We start from the raw sequence: 24,348 nt of genomic DNA, 5'->3' as shown, positions 1-24,348 counted from the left end.
CAATAGCTCACCAAATTTTGTACGAATGCCCCAGACTTGCATTGATCCTTGTGTCCTACATTATCCTACTTGTATAACTACCATTTTAGCTATAGCTATGGATAATTGATAAAACACAATCATGAGATTTTTAATTACCCCTTTGATAAGTGTAGCTATATTCTTCGATTCATAAATTGATGTTTGATTAATGAAATGATAGAAATATATAAATGTTACACAATATACATGTAGTTGCAATCACTGATATGGTAGTCAAAGACTTAATTACAGTAAGTCATGGTAGAGGGTATCTTTCGGTGATATGACCAATCATGCTATCATATGCCTCTTTTGCTGTCCTTCCAAATCTCTCCCTCCACATAAATTCATCAAGATATTCCGGGAGATGGTCATCACATGTTCCGTGCATCCTCTTCAACTTAGCTTTTGCTCTTGACCAATAGCTCTCTATATGCTGGGTATGAGTCCCTGTAATGGGATCAACAAAGTGAAGGCTATGGTTAACTGATGAATGGGTATAGCCTGCTGCATATATACGAGAATAAGCTGCCCACTCATCTGAATGTACCACTGTCCCTGGATGCACGTGTTGTTGTATGATAGGAAGAAGAGTAGCTGCATTTCTTTGAGCCACTAATTGCATATCCTGTTGCTGGACGAGTTGAAATATCAACAATACCAAACACCCATTGTTCAGTTTGGGGAGATCTTCCTCTATGGTTCTATAAATACAGCAAAGTAAATGATAAGTATCATAGTAAAACTTAACCTTTGGCTTATGTTTAAACAACGACTCATCAATTTGCACAGTACAGCCTGGCCCTCCTAGGATAGTTGGATCTCTTAACAACTTCCAGGAACAGATATCTCTCAGAAAACTACAGCAATCAATGATGGTTTTCTGACTGATGCCAGTAGTTTCAATTATCTGCTTTTGTGAAGCATCTGCTGACCACAAAAAATGATGTGGAGCCACTTCTGGAGATCCAAATTAGATTTCTCAAAGAAAGAACCATGCCGGAGGGTCAACCAGGTGCGACAGCTACTATTAGTGCATCTCCAGCTAAACTGATCCTTGACACTTGGCCGTTTCTTCAGATCCATAGTAGTTCCACAGAGCCTACAGTGCGCCTGACTTGCAAGAAGCTGCTGACGTGCATAATACATCAGACATTCTTCGTAACTTCCAAATATTAATGGCTCAAGCTCATCCATAGTTGTTGCAAGGAAGCAATAGCTGTGCATTTAGCTGACAATTAAGGTTTTATATAGTGCCATTTCGGATGATATAGTACACATTTCGGATGATGTAGGACACAAGGATCAATGCAAGTCTGGGGCAATCGTACAAAATTTGGTCGAGCTATCGAAAATAATGAATTTAAAATTACGCGCAAAAGCGTGCGGAGCACATGCCTACGTCAGGATCGTATTCTTCAGGAAACTCTTGGGATCGTATTATTCAGTAAAGAGTTATGGGATCACATTCTACAGGAGTCCGGAAATCAATCCTGAATTATACGATCCCGGGATCATATTCTTCAGCAAACCCAACTAGGATACATACCCAACGTTGTCTACGCTCCAAGTGTGTAAATCCGTTTTTGTTTGTGTTGTGTCATTTGAATTTGTTGTTCACACCTGTAGCAACTTCATTATTGTAATGCCAGCGACCCGGCGCAAATATAAGGACCTCCCTGTAACCGAGCCTTACACCCTAGTAGGCGCTCCCAAGCCTCAACTGCCAGCATTGACGGTAAACGCATTGAGGTCACACCTTAAGCATTACCATTTGGCTACACCAGGGAACAAAGCTGCATTAGTAGACCGCCTCCACAATCATTTGTCTTCACTTCAACCAGGAAATACCAATCCTGCGAGTGCTGCTGGCTCACAAACAACCACCTCTGTAGCAAATACTAATAGTTCTGTGGGCTCTCAATCAACAATTTCTGTTACCCATACAACGAATTCCAATGCTCAACCAGCAAATTCCACCACACAATCCACACATTCTGGCGCTCTGGCCCTGCCACAACAACTTTTCGAACAGCTGGCCACCTATCTTCAGCAATATCAAACCACAACTGCAGGAAACCAGGGTAACACTGTAGATGATGATAACTTGTCTGTTGCATCGGGGCCAACTCACACCACCATGGTAGCCCCAATTCAAATGGCTACATACACTACTGCAGTAGCATCAGCTACTTTAGCACCTAGTGCCACACTTGCTAGAACCTCACTACCGACAATCACACCTGCTCTGCCTACCCTGCCATCACCTATGCCACCAGTCAACCTCACCAGGACTCAGCTACCAGTCAACTTCACCAAGATCCAACTACCGGTTATCCCAACTAGAGTCAGAGATAAAATCGCCAGAGGTGAGTACATTGATTTTGCAAGCCTGCTATCTAAATCAATGTTTAGCACACATAACCCCTTGTCCCAGCAATCACACACTTTGATTGAATTCTGACGACGACTCCTTTACAGTCCAGCCAGCCGTTCCTCATATCACCTCCTCACAACGGATATCCTCCTTTGCTAGTTGGATGGAGGCTTGGAATGTATGCCCTGGGGCTCGCCGCCTAGTTCCTGGTCCGGTATCTGAAGTTCCCGCGTTTGAAATTCCAATGCTTGAAGATGACGGACGAAAAGGACATCTGTCAGGGAAATGGTTAATGACACCACAATGGGGGCATGGCCAACATTGCGGCAGAATTAATACGGTACCAGTGCATTATTACTTCAGCCAACTCTGATCACTCTATATCAGAATGGCTCAACTACGATGTAAAGTTCCGTACCAAAGCTGCGAATGACCCATCCCTTAGGTGAGATACCCGCGACACAGATTTGTGGCTGGAATGCATGACCTCGAAAGCCATGCAATCACAATGTTAGCCATGCCCCCATTGTGGTGCCACTAACCATTTCCCAGACAGATGTCCTTTTCGTCCGTCATCTTCAAGCATTGGAATTTCAAATGCGGGAACTTCAGATACCGGACCAGGAACTAGGCGGCGAGCCCCAGGGCACTCATCTCACTAGAGAAGGGCCCAGCTGTAGCCGTCAATTTGCCACGACTACAACAATGCAGTCTGCCACCGCCCATACTGCAATTACCTCCATAAATGTGACTACTGCGGAGGTGACCACCCGGTCAGAAGCTGCTTCTCTCGTAGGCAGCCCAGGCATCAATAAGCCACTACCGTGGACTCCCTTATGACCGTTTGTTCTTGAACGTGAGTTAAGCAACCATCCTAACAAAGCCTTTGTCAGGCGACTTATCAATAATCTACGACATGGCTGTACAATCGGCTACGAAGGACCTCAATTTACCTACTTTGCTACCAATCTACAATCTGCATCTCAGCAGCCTAAAGTAATCGACACCACCCTTACTGAGGAGTGTAAAGCAGGACGTATTCTTGGACCTTTCCAACACCCACCCCTCCCGCACTTTCGCACTTCTGGCTTAGGCCTTGTGCCTAACATGACGGAGGGTGGCGAATTATTTATCACTTATCGGCACCGCAAAATTTTAGTATTAATGATTTCATCGACCCATCGTTATATTCCTTATCTTACTGCACCATAGACGATGCATATAGAATTATCAACACGTTAGGACCTGGAGCTCTCATGAGTAAGATAGACTTAAAAAATGCATTCCGTCTCATCCCGGTCAGACCCAAAGACTGGAACTTTTGGGAATCTGCTGGCGTCACCAATTCTATGTAGACACATGTTTACCTTTTGGACTTAGGTCAGCCCCTCACATCTTCAATGAGCTATCAACTTCTATTCACTGGATTTTACAGCACACATATGGTATTCAAAATTTATTCACTACCTTGACAATTTCTTTACTACCGGCCCCGTTGACTCCCCAGTGTGTAAGCAGAACCTGCAAGCTATGTTTGCATTGTGTGACAAGATCAATGCACCCATTAAGATGTCAAAAGTGGAAGGCTCTTCCACCACCTTAACATTTTTAGGAATTCAGTTAGACACAGTTACTATGGAAGCTAGCATAACACCTGAAAAGAAACTAGATCTCCTTCATGAACTTCATTGGATGACCCATAAAGTTAGCTGCACTAAAAAGGAGCTGCTTTCAGTCATCGGTAAACTATCATTTTGCTGCAAAGTTCTCCCTGCGGGTAGAATGTTTCTCCATAGAATGATCAACCTGAGCACTACGGTGAAAAAACTTAATCATCACATCCCTTTAACCACTGAAGCACAACTGGATATCCAATGGTGGATTAACTACTTACCCAAATGGTCAGGGAAAAGCCTCATCCTGAAAAATGAATGGACACCATCACCAACACTGCACCTCTATACAGATGCCTCAGGATCAAGTGGCTGGGGGGCATACTGGTCGGGCAGATGGCTGCAAGCTTGTTGGACGCCTGCCCAGCAACAGATGGATATCACCTGGAAGGAACTGTTTGCCATAGTATCTGCTGTACATGCATGGGGCTCATTCTGGTCGCGTCGTAAAATCCTATTTCACTGCGACAATAAATCAGTTGTGGACATCTGGGACAAGGGGTCAACTTGTGCTGCACACACTATGGCCTTAGTAAGACTGTTATACTTTTGTGCAGTGCACCACCAATTGAATGTATGTGTAGTGCATGTCCCCGGTGTTTGTAATAATATCGCAGATGCATTATCTCGTTTTCAGATGGACCGGTTCTGGAAACTAGCTCCAACAGCCAACCCGAGGCCGGACAGCACCCCTGCATGGCTGACACAGACCTTCATGCGAGCCTCCTGCAATGCCGATATCATGGAGTTTCCCAATCAACACGTCGTACGTACAGTGCAGGCCTCACAAAGTTCCACGCCTTTTGCGACCAGTACAATCTCCACACCCACCCAGCATCTTCTCTAACGCTACAATACTTCTGTGTACATGAAGCTCGCCACATCTCTTATAAGACCATTAAAGTGTACTTGGCAGCTATTCGCCTTGACCATATTGAGAACGGTTATCAAGATCCTACAAGAGATAACCTCTTGAAACTAGTCTGTAGAGGCATTCGTCGTCATCAGGGCGATAACCAGTGGAACAGATTACCAATTACCCTCAACATCCTACGCACTTTAAAGGAGCAGCTTTGCCAGTCCTCTTACACATTCCAAGAAAAGCTTATGCTGTGGTCAGCATTCACTATAGCCTTTTATGGCTTCTTCAGAGCAAGTGAATATGTTAACCTTCGCTGGGATGATGTAACTTATGATGAAGAACAAATGTCAATTACTCTACACCAATCAAAGACTGATCCATTCAGACGAGGCCACACTGTGCACATTTTTAAAACCACTTCATCTACCTGCCCACTTAAGGCACTCAAACGCTATAAGGATTCTGTCACCAGCACACCACCTAATGCCTTTCTATATCAAGCTGGCAGGTTTACTTCATTGTCCCGTCCAGCAGTCACTAGAGCAATTTGACAGCTCCTTTCACAGGCTGGTCTTAATTACATGGACTATGCATCACATAGCTTTAGAATAGGTGCTGCTACCACCGCAGCAGCTGCTGGTCTTAAAAGCCTTGGACGCTGGTCAAGCAATGCTTACTTGTCTTATATTCACTGCCAACCATCAAGAACTCCAGCTATTCACTGTTTATTAGCTCATACGGACGCATCCAACCAACCAAAATGGGACCCAGACTGTATGCATTGACACATTAACCAGCTAAACTGACACACCATATGCTAGTATTTGTTAAGATAAATGTACATTCCGTTAACCACTGCTTATCCAATGTTAAAAATAAAATTAAAAATAAATAAATAAATAAACTAATATAAAATATAACCTTGGCACCGCGTGTAGAGGATGAATACTCAGGCAACTGAGGGAAGTAAATTTATAGGAAACTGAAACTAATTTGGGCAAAGAAAATTAGGGCAAGTTTTAACCAAATAGCCTTGAACTGTTTGCGTGTGTAATGATCACAGCTTTGTGTACTTGACTTCGACAACAACTTTTACCCGTTGCTTATTGCGTATCAGCGGTCTAACCTGCATGCCTGTTAGAACTCGAAGCATGCTAAGTATCATCACATGAATATTTATTGTGGATGGATGGTGCATGCTGCCCACTGCACTGAGAGTGCTGCTGCGTGCATGTTATTAGTGCTGGTGCGTACATGTTATTATTACACAGAGTGTGCTGCTGCGTACATGTTATGATTGCACTGAAAGTGCTGCTGTGTGCATGCGTGTGTGCTGTTTGCTGTGCCGAGAGTGCAGCTGCGTGCCTGTTATTTGCTGGCTGTACCAAGAGTGCCGCTGCGTGCTTGTTATCTGCTGCTCTAAGAATGCCACCGTGTGCATGTTACTTGCTACTTTGAATTGAGGTGCTGCTGCATGAGTGTCATGGCTGTTATTGCATGATAGCTATTGCTAACTGTTACATAAATGTTCATGGCTGCTCATACTGGAGAGCGCTGATGCATGCCACTGCATAACTTTCACCATTGCCGCAGTTAATGTTATTTAAGACAAGTTTGGTTTGTTGCTTCTACATGTAAATGCATGTGCTTCAACTGCGGCTCAGTACCTGCTGACCTGCCATCCCGTGACCCCTCAGTTGCCCAGTTATCACCCAAATTAGACCACTAAGCTGGCTTCTTTGTTTAGTTACTTGGTAAGCATGCTTGACTAGAGTGAATTGTCACATGTGCATGATTCAATATTACAGGTACATTTAAAAGGGAGGATTGGATGGCGGCCTGTCTGTATTGTATGCATAGCTCTGGGGCGGATGGGTGAAAAAGGGACAGGCCGCCATCCTGCTTTCTATCTTCGTGTAATAATGGAGGTAATCGTACATATATTGCTGGTAAGGTGAGCCTTTCTTGTGTATTGATACCATTGTGATTAATAACCATGTATGTGTGTAGCTTGTCGTACCTAGTTTGTGATATTTAGTGCATGTCAACTAGTACAACTGCCTTAAGGTTGGCGTGGGGCTGGCTGATAATGTATAATTGCTCGGGGGCAGTTGGGTGGCATGTGGGCAGCCCCACGCCCGTTCCATAAGGCGGTTGGAAAGAAGTACTGGTAAGATTGTTAAATGGAGTTTAGACATAGACCTTTGTGTTTACCATGAATAGAGGAATTGATTGCTGGGTAAGTTTTTTCTGGACCATCTTCTTAGAGGGCCAAAAATTAATTATTCAAGAAAGATTGATAGTGTACTACCTCTTTGATGTGACGTAAACAGAAGTACATAACTAGTTTTCCCATTTAGGCTACTGTAGCAAAGGGAAGAATTTTAATTAACACTTTCACCACCACAACCGCCATATTGCAGTTTTGATATATAAACGCCCATAGCATCACATTCTAAGCACTTTGTAACTTTATTGGAGTGTTTTAGTAGTTCCTGTGCTTATCCACTGAGTAGCGGCCACACCCTTAAGTAAACAGGAACAGGGATAACTGGTCTCTCTTGAACTGTTGTCTGGTTATATGTAATGCCTATACTTTCAAAATGTTGATAACAAGCATTGTAGATGATTCTTCAAAGTGATAGTGGCGCTAATAATGAATGGAAACAGTAAGGAGAAGGATTATATAGGTTTAAGTGACATGTTGCTACTTTTTATGCCTTGAAACAGTGACCTCATCTCTGTAGGTGCATGTGCACTTGCTTAAACACTAGAAAACCAGACTTGTGATCATCACTTCAACTGTATACAGGTTAGCAATGTTTATTGTGTCATTATAATCAGTCCTAGCCTGTAAAGTAGTTTCATATTTGGTTTCTCTTCGGCTGATTTGTGCACTTTAAAATTATATAATGGCTTTGTGGTTGATCTTGTGTAAACAGTAACTCAATAATCAAACTTATTATTCCTTAGCTAGTAAAATGATATATAATTTTATAGGATGATATGGTGTGTAAGTTATAGCAGTTTAGAAGCAGTAGATTGGAGGCCTCTACAAATTGGGGTTTAAAACTACTCTTGAGCAAGCAAATAAAATAATATCCACATAGTTACCATCGCTTTTGTCACAAATAACAAAACATTAAACAAAAAAAATACAAATTTTTTTGTGTGTGAAATAATCTTCTGTGATCATAGATATCAGGTTTTTGCAGATCTGGTCACATATTAATGTATCATTATCATGAACCACCACAGTGGGTTTATAATAGGGATTGCCAATTTTAAAATTCCTAATAGCTATCATAGAACACACAGACCATCTTGAAAAGCATCCTTCAACTCAAAAAACAAAAATCCTCTGGTGGTTCTTTTCAATGAGTATAGGTCAATAGGTAGTATCAAGTGAAAGTATATAATTTTGTGACAAAACTTAAATTTGCCATTTAGTTGATCTTCGTGTTATTATCATTATTATTAGTAATTATCACAGCTTAAAAACTGGTACAACAATCCAATACCTAACCTAACCAAGGCATTGGCATACGTAATTACATACACACTCACTAAGTTACAGTATTCAAACATCATCTTAATAATATGCTGACAGTCCCCAATAAAACAGTCTTTTAAAGAATGCATATCAGCGAGTCATTCAACTCCAAACACTTCAGTAACTTTGACAGATCTAGAGAAGCAGAGCCCAGAGTACCAATAACCATTGGAACCATTGTAATAGGCACTTACCATAACTTCTGGATGGAAATTTGTAAATCTCAGTACTTTTCAAGTTTCTCATTATTGTTATTATTATTTTGATTAACATTATTAATACACACACAGTTTACTAATGACAAATTATATAAACTGGTGAAGCTCAAGCACTATCCAGTACATGAAAGTTGTAATACTCATTGGTGAAGGATTGAAGCTATACCAATTAGAACAAGCCTTTGCAGATGGAAATATTTATTGTCATTTAAATCGAGCAAGTCAACATACTGGGTAAATTTCTTGGAAATTACACCAAGTACACCAATTACAATTGGTGTAGCAGAGGTTTTCTTCTTCCAAAGCCTTTTAAGTTCAATTCTAAGATTTTGATATTTCTCTATACTTTTGTTCTCCTTGGATACGATGTGATGGCCTGCTGGGATAGAAACATCAATGAGCTGCTGCACTGTATTGTCCAATTTATCAATCAGTACTATGTCTGTACGATGAGCAGGAATCAATTTATCAGTCCACACAATAAATCCCACAAAATTTTTACTTCGTTTTCATTATACTTTGCTTATTCAGTATCCACACTTTCCCATTACTACTGTTGGGTTGACTGAACTAATGGCAGTAAAAACCAGTAGAAAAATTTAAATGTGTTCACATTAACTCATCAGTTACCAATGGTGGATCCAGGATGGAGCATTTGGGGAAAATGTCCCCCCTCACCTTGTGGAAGAGCCAGCCAAACTTCTGATTAAAATACTAAACTTTATGTCAGGCCAAGGTCAGTTTATAAAACTCATGAAAATAAGCACATTTTACTATGACAATTATAAATTCACCTGAAACCAAAGTGAACCAAAGCCAAACTAGCTGTCAAATTGTCACCCAACACCTTCATGCATTCTAAGTGCCTCTAAAAATAATTGTGACTGAATTTGACAAAACAAGGCTTCGACGCACAAAGTTTTGTTAGGAGATATGGCGATTTTAAGGAATCATTGTGTAATAACTTCCCAGTGCCTACAGCTGTGCAAACAAAATTTGCACCAATTGTTCATCTGTTCACTAGCTATCACTGAGTGGGTGTATACATTTCTGATACCCAAAATTTGCCCTGTTTTGAGCAGCTTTTATCGAGCGGGTAATAATATCACAGGTGGTAGTAATAGGGTGGTAGTAATAGGGTGGTAGTAATAGGGTGGGAGGATGGGGGTGGACGGTGGTAGTAATAGGGTGGGAGGGTGGGGGTGGACGGTGGTCTTAAATATACGGGTATAAAATGAAGTAAGAAGACGATTGGAATCCAGAGGCCAAGTTTGGGCTCTCCATGGCCCTCCATGGCCCTCAAATTACTCCAAATTGACTGAGAACACCATTGGCGAGCTCTCTGTGAAGTCCCAGCTCACTACACACCATTATCACAAAGCCATGGCCATTTAATGGTGCCAATCTCACACTCGTGGCTTTGACAGGGTCGGAAGAAAGCTGCTACAGAAACCAGACTTGCCAGTGCTGAAGGAAGTACAGTGTGAAATATGATAGTGTATTAGACCAGCAATCCATTTCTGGTAAAATCGTAAGTTTGATTTTGTGTGTGTGGAAGCCTTGTTATATGAAATCCGGTCACAATTGTTGTTTTGCTGTTGTTTAAGACATTCAGAGCCTTTTAAACAGCTTTTTTGATTTCACAATCATCTGCAAAGGCCAAAATGGCAAAAATCAACAGTGAGACACTACTAAGAGGTAATTATTTGCTGCTTCAAAAATGCAGCAACTAACAAGATAATCTGGCTCTCCCCAACCACCTACAACTTAACATGTTTGTGCCCCTCCCCTTGCCAGCTCCTGGATCTGCCCCAGGTTACCAGACAAATAAACTACTGGACAGACTTTGCTACCACACAATCATCACCACCCACTATACTATGCACATATGGGAACACAAATTACACACACACACACACACACATACACACACACGCACACACACAACACACAAAGTTAATCATGGCTAGGCAAGGAACAGTGATAGTTGTGAAAATGTCTGCTAATATCCATCCTATAGTGTGTGTCTATGTACATTTGTGTGTACATGTGCATGTGTATTTATAATGTGTGTGTGTGTGTGTGTGTGCATGTGTGTTTATTATGTGTGCACATATGTGTGCATTCGTCCATGTACATGCGTGTGCGCACTTACGTGTGTGTGCATGCTTGTATGTGTGTGCATATTTTTGTGTTTTTGTATATGTCTACATCTGTGTGTCTGTATGTGGTGCATGTGTGTGCATGTGTAGTGTGTGTGGCCCAACCATCACAAGTAGCTAGCTCAACACTAGTTATGCTAAACTATATTCAAGGTAGCACACAAACAATGCTGTGACGGCAACAGTGCACGTACCACATGGTTTGAATCATGACTACAAAAAGTTTGACATAGGCCTGAATCCAATTGATTCGTGTGATTTATTGATTAAAGACATAATTATTAGGGAAAAGTATCTTACACACATCTAGTAAATGTATATGTAAAGTATTTGAATTTTCAAAATAGCGTTGAAGGCTTGTGCCACAGTAGAGCACACTAAATGTCTGAATCATTTGGATTCTACCAGTAAGAGATTTTGTCACGTCATTTCAGTGCAGTTGTGTTTTAGTCTACTATGAAAAGTGCTGCATACCCAAGGTGCATACACCAATGATAAAGTTGAGTGGAAAAGAAGCAAATTCTGTTTTATAATGACACACTCCAGAGGAGGGCAGAAGAGCTTCAGACATTATTTGAAAATACTACCTTAATTGCATAGTTTAATTATGTGAACCTCAATAGTCCGAATACAAAACTAGCGAATGGTGGTAATTGCTGATGATCCCTAGATATTTTGGTTCAGCTTTGTAATGATGCATTTTGTTTTGTAAAAGCACTTAGTTTAGTTTTCTAGGCAAAACTGATGGAACAATATTTCACACATAGCAATACTAGTGCTAGCAAGGTATTTTATATTCTAAGCCAAGCAATGATGCAACACTTTGTTACATCATCCACACATTTTATTTTGTTCAGAAACTGATCTGTTTTACATAATTCACTTTAATGGCACTTAAACTGCTTCCACCCTCCTCTGGATACACTCGATGATATGGGTTAGATGGAACAGGAAGTGGAAAGAAGGTCAAGTCATTTGCGAATTGTAATGTATATCACACAATGATTAACCACATTTATAGTATCTAGACACTATATCTGTGCAAAGTACTCATTTGTTATGACTCAGTGAGACCAAACTGAATTTGTTACTATGAAGTAGGCCTGAGTCAAATATGTTCAACCAAAATGCTTTCAGGAATCCCTCAAACATTTGCCTATTATGTACTTCACTGCCCCCCCCCCATTTTGTATGCATTATGCTCCTAGGTTAACAACATTCCTTACCATAAACAAAATTTACTCTAAAGAATGGACAATCAACCTGGACTGTTTTTAATCTGTATATAATTTAAGCTGTAACTTTAGTTTTGTACTTAAATATAATTTTTTTCTTCCTTGCCATGCCCACTGCTGTCCACTGTTGGTCAGACATGTGGTCGCATGTTGTCCGAGGACACACACATAATATATAATTTGTTTGTAATCATGCATGTTTTCTCATCAATTATTAGTGATGGTTCTCTCTCCGTGAATGTTCTATTAGAGGATTTCATTACAAAGTGACTGTAATCTAAGGAGCTATGTACAATGCATTTAAGTGTTTTATTGCAGTTTGCATTTCCACTGATTGTTTTATTAGGGAGTATCAATCAATTTTCAAGGAATTAGGCTCCGTAGTTTGAAATATTCACTTAATATGTGACCGTCTCAGCAAAAACCCGACTTGTTCGCACAATTAAAAAAATCTTTTTTATTCACTCAGCAATATCAGCAGTGTTCAAGGAATGGACCACCAAAGTTTCAGCCTTCTGTGGTGTGTAGTTTTGGAATTATAGCGCTAGACAGTAGAAAGAGCAAGATAATCGATTTGTACAGTGACTATACTGAAAATAAACTACAGGCGCTTACATTCGCAGCCATAACTTCTGTTTGGATTGGTCTACAACATTGCAATTTGGCTTAACACGTTCACCATGGATCAGCACATCAGCCAAGGTAAAGTATTAGTCCTGTAGATACTTGCGCAAATGGATATGAAGGTGGTTTTGTAGAAGAAACGATGACAATCTTGTTTGCGTTTACCGCATCGTAAACAAACGCACGTGACACGCATACCGTTGGAGCTAGGGAAACGAAACAAAGATTTGCGAACTCTTCATGAACAGGCGGATAAGATGGTATATAGTTTTAATCGATTTGAGTCTTCCTTCTTCGAGTACTGGCTCGATAAAAACTTGCGTAGTTTTTTTTGTAGCATGCGTAATTTTACGAATTATTTTTAAATTTCAATTTTCTCAATACGCATGCTTGTGCGAACAAGTCGGGTTTTTGCTGAGACGGTCACATATACTATTATGCTTCGTATTATGCTGGCATATTTGTTGCAGGCCTAGTAAGTATAATAAAGCTAGCTGCATAAATTGTATGCCAGGAGTTTGCCTGGTTCACACATTAGCACTCTTGTCCTTCATGCTCATTTAGGACACAATGTTTATTTGAGTAAATTGCATGTCTCTACTTTCAGTCGATTGTCGCTGGTAATTCAGATATGATGAATTGTTTTACACTTGGTTCTTGTTCCAGGCTTACTAATGTTGTTGATGTCCAACTACGATGATTGTCACCGATGCATACTGTAGCTACCTTTGTATGATGAAGACCATGGCCAGGGCTACAAGTTATAAATAGTTAGGTATATCAATTTGCATGTCATGCAAGCAGTATTTGTTTGTATGTGTGTATAGAGTTTATACTAGCTAAGCCTATTATCAGCTATTAGCTGGCTATGCTCTTGATGCATGCACACACAAACACACATTTCAAAAGAAGTGCATGTGTGTTTTAGTGTATGTATGTAACAAGGTATAATTATACGTAGGTCCAAAACATCAAGATGGTAACAGTTGCTGGAGTACAGTTACAAGCTATGAGAAGGTTTAACCGTTGTTCAAGAAATTACATTGATGGATGAGTGGATTGAATGGACATCACAGATAGTCTCTCTGCAGCAGTATGAAAATGAAAAGTGTCACAATATTACAGTATTCTTTAAAATCCACTTTGTACTCCCAAAAATTAATACATTCTAAATGCAAAAGAGTAATTGTTGTAGCACTGTAGGGAGTGCATTGCCTGATATGTGCACACGATGCCTGATGGCACGCAGCGCCCGAGGGCGAGTGTGTACATATCAGGTAATGCACTACTTACAGTGTTGCAACTAATATGTTACACTTCGAAGTAGCTTTTAAGCCTCTGAAGGTGCTTTTTAAAGTAGTTTTAAGCCTTTCAAGTTACTTTTACAGTAGTTTTAAGCTGCTAAATTCACTTATTAAGTTAAATTCCTTTGATGTGGTTGGGGGTGCCTTTAATGTGGTCTGGTATTTGTCCAGGATCCTTTGTGGTGGTTCAATATATCATTGTGGTTACTACATCAAAGTTTCATATTAGCTCTTACTATAACACTAGTACTTACTATGTAAGGTTTTCAAAATGTATAAGAAACCTTATCACCAAGAGACAGTTTTGATTGTGGGATTCAGTTGGTCTCAATTGAGAGCCACAGGAGGCTCAATTGTAGGCCACAGGAGATCACTGAAGCCCAAAATGTAAAGTGGATCTTGCTCATATAGGTTTCATATACATTTTACTATAGTATTCAATAGTAAGAAGCATTAAAACTGTACAGTTTGTGGAATGCAGTAATGAATTGTCAGCACACTTTGCAGTGCAACATCTAGATGTTGCACTGCTAAGTGTGCCACATCACATTTGTAGCATAAAGAATTCCTTTGATCTGAGGTGTGAAAGTGTTACATAAAATTATGCTGTTTTAGTTGTGACCAAGACACGTCTATGGTTTTGAGTCAGTGTTACAGATGTTACAGTGCTTTCATTACAGCCTGTTTCACACTAGCCATCTAGTTCGAACTATCTCGAATCTGAGCGATTTCAAAGTCACACCCATATCTAGGGATGCGGCGATTATGCTGGCATAATTTCGGGCATAATAGGTATAAGTGGGAATCAGGAATTATGCTAGCATTTTGAGGTGCTTTTATAAGCTTTAACAGTAGGAAAATCTGCAGAATGCACAATTCCGTTAGAAAAGATCGAGATACTCTAATAGAGCAGTCAGAAAATCTAATAGAGCAGGCACTGAATATTATTTACTCTAATAAAGCAGTCACATTGGAACGAAATACTCTAATACAGCAACCAGCTAAAGAATTCAAGACCATTTAAAGCTTAAACATCAATGAAAATGGTCTGATACAGCAATGAACTGGAATTAGCCAATTATGGTGGCATAATTGTGGGAATAATGCACAATTCTCAAAAGCATAATGGGTGATTTTTTGAGCACTGCTCAAAAGCATAATACTCAAATTTTGTAGCATAATAGCCTCATGCCTACCCATATCTCAATCCCTCTACAGAGTACATTGCTCTAGTTCCATCCAGCAAGTTCTCATGTCAAAGCATCGAGTTGAAGTTCAAAGTATCTAACGCTTAGTTTAAACTGGTTGATGGGAACTCAAACAGGTTATACAAGTGGAATGCCTTGTAACTAACACATGGTGTCTTTGAACTGGTTGTCAAGATCAGGAAAGTATGGCATTTATTAGAAAACCTAACAAATTAACAAAGGAATGGAAGAAGAAACACCTTTTATTTTGTTTTGTCTCCTTTCATTTAAGACAATGCCAGTGAGTATTCATGTGTGCGCTGTGTAGTTTGCCTGTACATTAAGTGATTACTAAATTGTTTATTTATTTATTTATAATGTAAAACATGCAACTTTCTATTATCGTTAGTGTGTCACGTGGCCAAGTACAGCTAGTGTGGGCGTGTGATAGACAAGTGCGTATTTACAGGAACCAAGAAAACGTTGTTTTCACACGTCCGTATAGCCTGATAATAGCTGGACAAAAATTAACCATTTTTGCAGTGGAAACTCCCTCATAGATGGGTACCTCCCATTTCAAATGTGAGCTGAGTCCATCAGGCCATTGCGGAGATATGCGCCTTTAAAGTTCGTCTCAGTTTCTTCATATTTTTCTTTGTCTTCTTCTTTTCGCAACACTTAAGAAAAATTGCTATAACTCGCGCATGCTATAGTCGATTTTCTTCAAATTAGGCAGGATTTAAGAACGTAATTTAGCACGTTTACAGTCAAAATTTTGTACACTTTGAATAAAGAACAAGGGAGTTACACACGATTTTCGAAAAATTCGATATTGATTTTTGTTACGGGTACAGGGTAAACCGCTTGAAGTAATGACTTAATAATCGGTCTGTATATGGAGTAATCATCGTAGTGCAAACCTTTTGTGGTTTGAAAGAAATTGCACTAACAGCCATGGAGTTATAACAAAAACGCCAATCACATGTAAAATGCGCACGATCGAGTTTTGTTAATAAAAAATCCAAAAACTAATATGTGACCGGGCCTGCGAAAATAAGGTATGTAGGCACAAACTACACTCTGCCATGCTACAGCTCATATCTCAGTATTGGAGCAGAATAATTATTTGCATTCTGTAACTTGTATCATAAAGCCAACTAGATGCTTACTAAGAACTAAAAAGTGCATTGCCATAACATAATGATACAAAAAATGTATGCGTGATGAAAGTTTGAAAAAGTAGGCAAAATCATGTGTCCACATCCCTATTTTTGCAGGCTCAGTCACATATTTGCCTCATCTACCAGACAAACTAGTTAACAGAATCAGCTGAAATCAGGTAGAGAGGTAGATAAATCATTTTACAGTGATCTGACAGTGGTTTACAAGGAATCAGATTAAAATCCACCGAGCTAAACTATGAGCTATAAACAAGTCACCATGTAGAGAATTCAGCTGGCAACAAGCCACCCATAGAGAGATCAGCTAGAAACAAGTCACCCTATACAGAACTCAATTACATTTCGTAGAGTCTTTCAGCTAGAAATAAGCAACCATGTGGAGAGTTCAGCTACAGTCAAACTCTTTCAGTAGAAAGATCAGCCAGGAACAAGTTATCCTGCAAGGTGCTCAAATCCATTTGGAGTTGCTCTGTAGAGAGTCAAGTAACGTTGTAAAGAGATAAGTTACATTTCAAATCATCCTGTAGAGAGATCAGCTCAAAAGAAATCACCCTGTAGAGAGATGTGGTAGAAACAAGTCACCCTGTAAAGAAATCAACTAGAAGCAATTCACCCTGTAGAGATCAGCTAGGAACAAATTACCCTGTAGAGAGGTCAGCCAGAAACAAGGCACCCTTAGAGTGTTGAGCTGGAAACTGTAGTCAAATTGGCTAGAAACAGTTCACCCTGTACAGATAAGCTAGAAACAAATCACCCTGTAGGGAGATCAGCTCAACATTATCAACCTGTAGAGAGCTGGTAGAAACAAGTCACCCTGTAGAGAAATTAGCTAGAAACAATTCACTTTGTAGAGATCAGCTAGAAACAAATCATTCTGTAGAGAGATCAGCTAGAAATAAGTTACCCTGTAGAGAGTTCAGCTGGAAACAAGTCACTAGTAGAGAGAACAGCTAAAAACAAACTACCTAGAGAGAGTTCAGCTACATTTCATAGAGTGATTCAGCTAGAAATAAGCAACCCTGTAGAGAGTTTAGCTACAGACAAACTCTTTCAGTATAGAGATCAGCTAGAAACATGTTATCCTGCAAAGGGTTCAACAGCTACATTTGAAGTCACTCTGTAGAAAAGACAGCTAGAAAACAAGTATAGCCTTGTATAGAGATAAGCTAAATTTCAAATCACCCTGTAGAGAGATCAGCTTGAAACAAATCATCCTGTAGAGAATTCAATCAGTAAGAAGTCATCCATAGAGAAAATCACCAGCAGAAAGATCAGCTTGAAACAAATCACCCTATAAAAGGATCAGTTAGAAACAAGTCACCCTGTATAGAGATCACCTAGAAACAAATCACCCTGTAAAAAGATCAGCTTGACACACTGTTGTAAGATTGGTCAGAAACAAGGTGAAAGATCAGATAGAAAGATCAGATAGAATGAAGTCTGCACCATGTAGCACTACCAGAGAACAGTGCCATGAAACACCTATGGATTATTCATGAACAGTAAAACAATCCCCATTAAGTGCCATGAAAGTCATTTCATTGATATTTCATTGTAATATCTATGCCATGAAATACTCATGATTTCATGTTAATTTTGTAGCACTGACAAATTATTTCATGGCACAAGAAAATTTCATGATTGTAGTGGCCATGAATTGTCAAATATTCATAGGCAGTGTACATGAATTTTTATAGGCAGTGTCCTTGAAAACTACCTAAAATTTCATGGTTTACCATCACATTTTCATAGGCCTTTCCCTGGGTGTTCAGCTAGAAATAGATCAGATCAGCTAGAAAAGACCACACTGTAGAGAGATCAACTAGAAAAAATCACTGTTTTGAGAGATCAGCTGGAAACAAGGCACCCTGTAGAGTGAGGCTGTGGGAGGTCAGCATGATCAAGTCACCCCGTAAGAGCCCAACTACTTTTCAAGTTACCCAATGGAGAATCCAGCTATGAACAATCTCTCAGTAGAAAGATCAGCTAGAAATAAATCACCCTGCACAGTGTTCAGGTAGAAACAAATCATGTCAAAAAATAGCACCTAGAGGTGCTACCATAGCACTTCATTTTTAACAGTGTGTAGAGAGATCTAGGCAAGTTACCCTGTTACCTGCAAAGAGTTCAACTATTTTTCAAGTCACCCTGCTGAGAGCTCAGTAGAAACAAGCAGCCCTGTAGAGAGATCAGCTAGAAACAAATAACCCTGTAGAGATCAGCCAGAAACAAAAATAAATCACCCTGTAGAGAAATCAGTTGGATCAAGTCACCCAGTATGGTACATTTCAAGTCACCCTGTAGAGAATGTAGCTAGAATCAAGTCACCCTGTAGAAAGATGAGATAGAAACAAGTCACCATGTAGAGAGTTCAGCTGGAAACAAGTGACCCTGTAGAAAGATCATTTAGAAACAATTCACCCTGTAGAGATCGACTAGTATTATTATTATTATAATTGCAGGACTCTGAAAGAGTATACGTGCAATATAGTATGTAGTTAAGTTAAGTAGTTAATTAAGTATAAAAAGAATTATAAATTATAAATTGTTTAAGAAATCAGTAGCAGATCTACGGAATGCTTCAAGGGAATCCAAATTAACAACTGAGTCAGGTGAACTATTCCACAATCTGACAGTAGCTGGGAAGAAACTGAATTTGTGTATATCAATTCTTGAAAAAGGTGTTTGATATCTTCTATTGTGCCCTCTAGTAACAGTGTCGATGAGAGATATCTCATAGGGTAGTTCTAGTGCGACAGAACCTTGCAATATCTTATAAAACATCATCAGTCTACTTACTTGTCTTCTAACCTCCACGCTACACCATTTAAGCTCATTCAAGATACTGGTAACACTACTTGAAAAATCATAATCAGACACCACAAATCTGGCAGCACGTCGCTGAACACGACGTGCTGCCAGACTAGAAACAAATCACCCTGTAGAAACAAGTCACCTTGTAAAGAGATCACTGAAACTGGAGAGAATTCAACTACATTTTGTAGAGTGTTTCAGTTATCATGTTATAGTTGTTATTGTTGTGGTGAGTTCAACTACAAACCATTCACCATGTAGTCAGAATACAGTTACATTATGAGGCTCCTTGTAGAAAAGAATTACATACAGATTTCCCTGTAGTTGCAAATAGTTTAACCTGTGTGGCTTATTTTTAAAATCAATCAACGAAATTAAAAATTATTGCTTAAGATACATGTAGCTAAACAAATCATTTAAATCTTCTTCATAATAATCTTCTCTCTAGATCTGTGGTAAAGAAAAAGACAAGTTAAAAGAAGTACATAAAGCTGGCCATAGGCTGGCTTTAGGTATGAGATTACAAAAAGAAGTGATATCTAATCAAAATGTTGTGCTACTTTTAAAAACCAGGCGCCATGCAGCTAGCTAACTCATTTATACTACTATGAATTGACCAACTATGTATTACTACTTTACAATAGGGTAATTTTTGGTTGTACAATAACATTATTAGCTAATTCTCGTATTTTGTAATTCATGAAATATCCGTAATTCGTCCAATTACGTTGCTATGCACTGCTAAGGAAGCGTTTGTTAAACAAACCGCTTTTACCAAACATATTACGCACATAAGTACCTTCTAAACTGTTTTATAGTTTGACTAACGTGTTTTTTCCCACAAATTTTCTCGACAAAGCCTCAAAGCTGCTCTTCATTTTCGTTCGCGTACGTAAGGGATACGCCCCCTTTCAACTCGAAGCGATAGGCTATTCCTGGTAGTGTACGAGGCCTGCACCGTTGTTTTTCAGTTGCTAAACGCCTGAAAACCTCAAGGGGAAGGTAGTCTGAGGAAAGTCGCCACACCCGTATTTCAGTCCGCCGAAAAGAAACCACCTCAGAGCAAAGTTCACCTGTGCAGAAGTTTAATACAGACTTCATTTCACTTTTACTTCTTACGTAAAAGCTGCTTTTACCATTATTAAACGATTTTGCTCACGTGGGTGCGTACGGACAAACATAGATAGGTAGATATGCAGATAGGTAGATAGGTACACACACACACTTTTACGAAAACAATTTCAGTAAACCAGGCTGTAAAAAATGGGTGCGGCCTCCAAAAAAGCCAGGGTGAAAGAAGTTGCGAAATCAAAGGTGACAACCAAGAAATGGCTGCAGTGATGGTAGGTTAATGGCAAAAATTTTAACAACAACAATTCAGGTGAATCTGTGTTGCCTCCTCAAATTCACCTGAATTGTCGTTATTAAAATTTTTGCCATTAACCTACCATCACAGCCATTTCTTGGCTGCCAACTTTGGTTTCACATCTTTTTCACCTAGGCCTTTTTGGAGGCCGCACCCTTTTTTTACAAATTAGCTGTTTTTGATTAGATTCTTATTACTTGATTATGTAATTATTATGCTGGTCCTAATGGCAATCCCATCCACCACACTAAAGCTCTATGCTAAGATGTTCTATAAGAGTCATACTTGAAGTTACAGATCCACAAACAGAACTTAATTTGAATCACAACAAAGAACTAATATAAAAGAAAACAGCACGACAGTACATGAACAAAGGGGAATATAACAGCACAGGTGCAAAATTAATAAACTTATGCATGAAAACTAAAAAGGAAAATGACAAAGAAACAGAAATACAAAGATACAGCACAAACACAAGGACACATACATTGTACAAAATAATACTACTAACTAAGAGAGTCAATAATGGCACCATCCTCAAATCTTAAGCAATGCCACATTTTTTCTTGTTCCCCTAATACGCAAGCCAGTATTATTGTTATATTATTGTTAAGGAAGAAACACAGTACATCAAATGTATGAGAAAAATCCTGAACATCACCAATGTTTCAGGTATCAGTCAGATGTCTCCTAAAGTACGTGGGTTATTATTATTTTTAATACTGGGACCGGATCACATACAACCATGCACATACAACCATGCACATACAACAATGTGATAATCTACACATAGTAAACCAGCAGGAGTCTAGTTTCTTTGTAAATCTTTTGTGTGGAAGATATGTTCTATATGGCAGAAGACCATTTTGTTTGGAAGTAAAGTGAAATCCACATTAGTTTTGACCATGATATTGTGAATTTTGAGTCTTGTACAATTGACAAATCCTGAGCATTTTGTCTCTTGTGCAGCTGCACTACATGTTGGAGTTTTATGTTGCACTTACTAACCATGATTAAGTAGAAGAAATGAGTATATGCTTAATAAATAATATGCGTTCAATACAATTTTATGTGCATTTAACAATCAGACTTTACAGTATCACAACCAATCAAATTAATTGTCCTGCTTTCAGTATTCATTACTATTGTATCTTGCTTTACTATAGACCATGGAGCTAACATCTCTAGTCCAGAGCAGTGTCGGGCAATGATTGCTAGTGCTCATAGCACTGATGCTGCATCCAAATTCCAGCAACAAATTTATGGATCAATCCTATACCATTAAGTGATAATAATTCTCAGTAGAGACTTGTTATTGCTACTATTGCTGGATGAAGTCTCAATTTACTACACTTGTTAAAAGTAACAACAAAAATAATATTGCTGCCATGGCTACTGTATGTATTAACCTCAATTATTACTGAAGTATATATAGTACCCCTACATACTATTTTACTCTGACTAACTGCCAGCTGTCTTGAATAATGAGAACCCCAATGGACACTTCTTGTAATAATTTCATCACACTATATTATTGTATGTGTGATAACATAAAGTATGTAGATGAACTAAGTAAGTAGTTCAAGTGTATGTCGGACATGAATCACACAATACATCACACCTATTGTAATGCTTACGTACAATACATTTTGTAACACTCACAAACCTTCTGATATTCTCAATTCAGGATGAGATTTTTCATAGCTCTTGATCATATTCTTAATCTTTCGCCGATAGCCCTGAATAATTATCAAATGCTAGTAATACTGTGTACAAATTGGAAGTGATATTCACTACAAAATGGTAAACATTTAATCATGCAGTATAATATGTGTAGTGCTGTATACTAATACTGTAAGATAAGAATTTTCCAGCTTAGAAGAAAACAGTATCAGAATTCCTAATTGACACCATGACAATATTTGCTAGGTTTGAATAAAGCCTTCAAAATGACTGACATAGAATTTCTGGTAAACTTCCAGAACTGTAAAACTGAATTTTCTATTCTTTATTTCTTGCATTAATGCCTCCAGACAAGCATAAATTGTCTTCATTCTTATACAGATAGATGATGCTTTGGCTGAAACATACTTTTGGTGCACCACAGTAGGTACAATGAATACATTACGGACTTATTTCTCCTCATTTAGCTATACCCCATTAATTTTTGCTTGCAGCAAAAGTGTGTTGGTGGCATATAATAGTTTTGCTTGTTGTCTATCATGTTAGAATAAAATGTGAATCATCCAAACTGCACCAAGCCATTGACAGTTGATCAATTCACGGTCAGGTACATGCATTGTTTTCCATATGCATGGTCATGTAATGACAGAACAAAGAGAAAATACAGTACGTACCCTGTAATATATGCAAGTCGACCAGAGCTAGAACAATGAGGCAAGAATGTATATTCTTAAGTGCGTGAAACAATTTTTATCTTATTTGTGGAATTATAATGTAATAATATCAATAAATTGTTTGAATCAAGCATTTTAAGCAAATGTAAGGCCGTTTGCAACCAGTAATTCTTAACAGTATTTGAGTTCTGAGTATTATTACCATAACTGGAACTATGTATGACATGCATGCACAATAGCTCACACTATACATGCTGCTCTAGTGCTAAACACCTTAAGGTTACGGGATAGTGAGCGACTGTCAAACAAAAATTTTATTACGTAATTAAGGCGGGCTTGGTGTTGTGTTTTGCATCAGCTGGTAACAGGCTTAAATTGTTGGGAGAATAATAGCGTGCTGACTGGACAGTTACAAGGTACAAGAAAACACACGTAACAGTACAAGATAACATAGATACAACACACTTAGCAACTGGCGCACCTGTAAGCGCATGCGTAGTTTTGCTGACTAATGGCGATATTTTCCTGAACCAAAAATCAGGACTGTCAAACTAGTTGTTAACATTTTGTATAAACAGACTACTAGTCTGGCTTCTTGTCTAGGTCCTGACGGAGCCATTTATTAGAAATAATGTTTCTAGTGCTTGTGATATCAATTTAAAAATTAATTTTGTGACCACAGTGTCTTGCTTTAGGCCATATTGTAGTCATATTTCAGCAACTATACACATTATTCACAAATCCTCTTGTCAGTCCTTCACAAGTGATGTTCTTCAAACCTTAGAATTGTTAGTAAGTTCTCATGGTTCTTCATTGGTCTGATTTTTGGTTCACAGTTTTCACTGTTTGGCATGGGGACAACTCATGTTTCCATAACAACATTGAATTCTATGTCGATTTATGAGAAGTTAAGAATGCATAAATATTTGATAACAATGCATTAAGAAAAATCAAACCCCTAATCATGAAAAATGATCGATAGTGTACATGTGGGGTTTACAGTATCCCGTAACCTTAATCGAAGCATGTATGTTAGATTATGCTGAGGCTTCGTTATACTGAATCTTGTTGAGTCATCATTATGTGCATTACACAATCAGTATGCAATGTGCTCGATACACACTTTATACTCTGATAGAGTATGCAGAAAAGGGATGATTACAACAAATGCTCTTAATGTGAAACATGTCAGAAAAAGTCTTACAGTGCAGTGATGACTGTGGTAACTATTGTGCAGCTGCATAGCTAATCTACGCATAAATATTAATTTTGTTGGTCATCATTATGCAACAGCTAGTTAAGAGGTTTTAAGGTTTCTTAATTAGGAGCCAGCCCATTATTCTTTGTGCTGAATATTCCACCTACTCTGCTCATCATTATCCTTTAGAATTTATCTCATACCTTGCTTGTAAGT

General features: G+C 38.9%; 1 protein-coding gene across 1 annotated transcript in view; it reads right to left on the bottom strand.

Moving 5' to 3' along the window:
- Window positions 1-24,348, bottom strand: part of LOC136246411 (uncharacterized) — a 68,937-nt gene that overhangs the window by 7,806 nt on the left and 36,783 nt on the right. The window contains exon 3 of the mRNA XM_066037800.1: window positions 22,244-22,316. Within this exon, the coding sequence (XP_065893872.1) occupies window positions 22,244-22,316 (73 nt within the window). The remainder of the gene's footprint in view (window positions 1-22,243; window positions 22,317-24,348) is intronic.

This window comes from Dysidea avara, chromosome 2 (genome assembly GCF_963678975.1).
Source record: "Dysidea avara chromosome 2, odDysAvar1.4, whole genome shotgun sequence".
Classification (NCBI taxonomy): Eukaryota; Metazoa; Porifera; class Demospongiae; order Dictyoceratida; family Dysideidae; genus Dysidea; species Dysidea avara.
The sequence above is the reverse complement of the archived record's forward strand: the minus strand, read 5'-3'. Positions and strand labels throughout refer to the sequence as shown.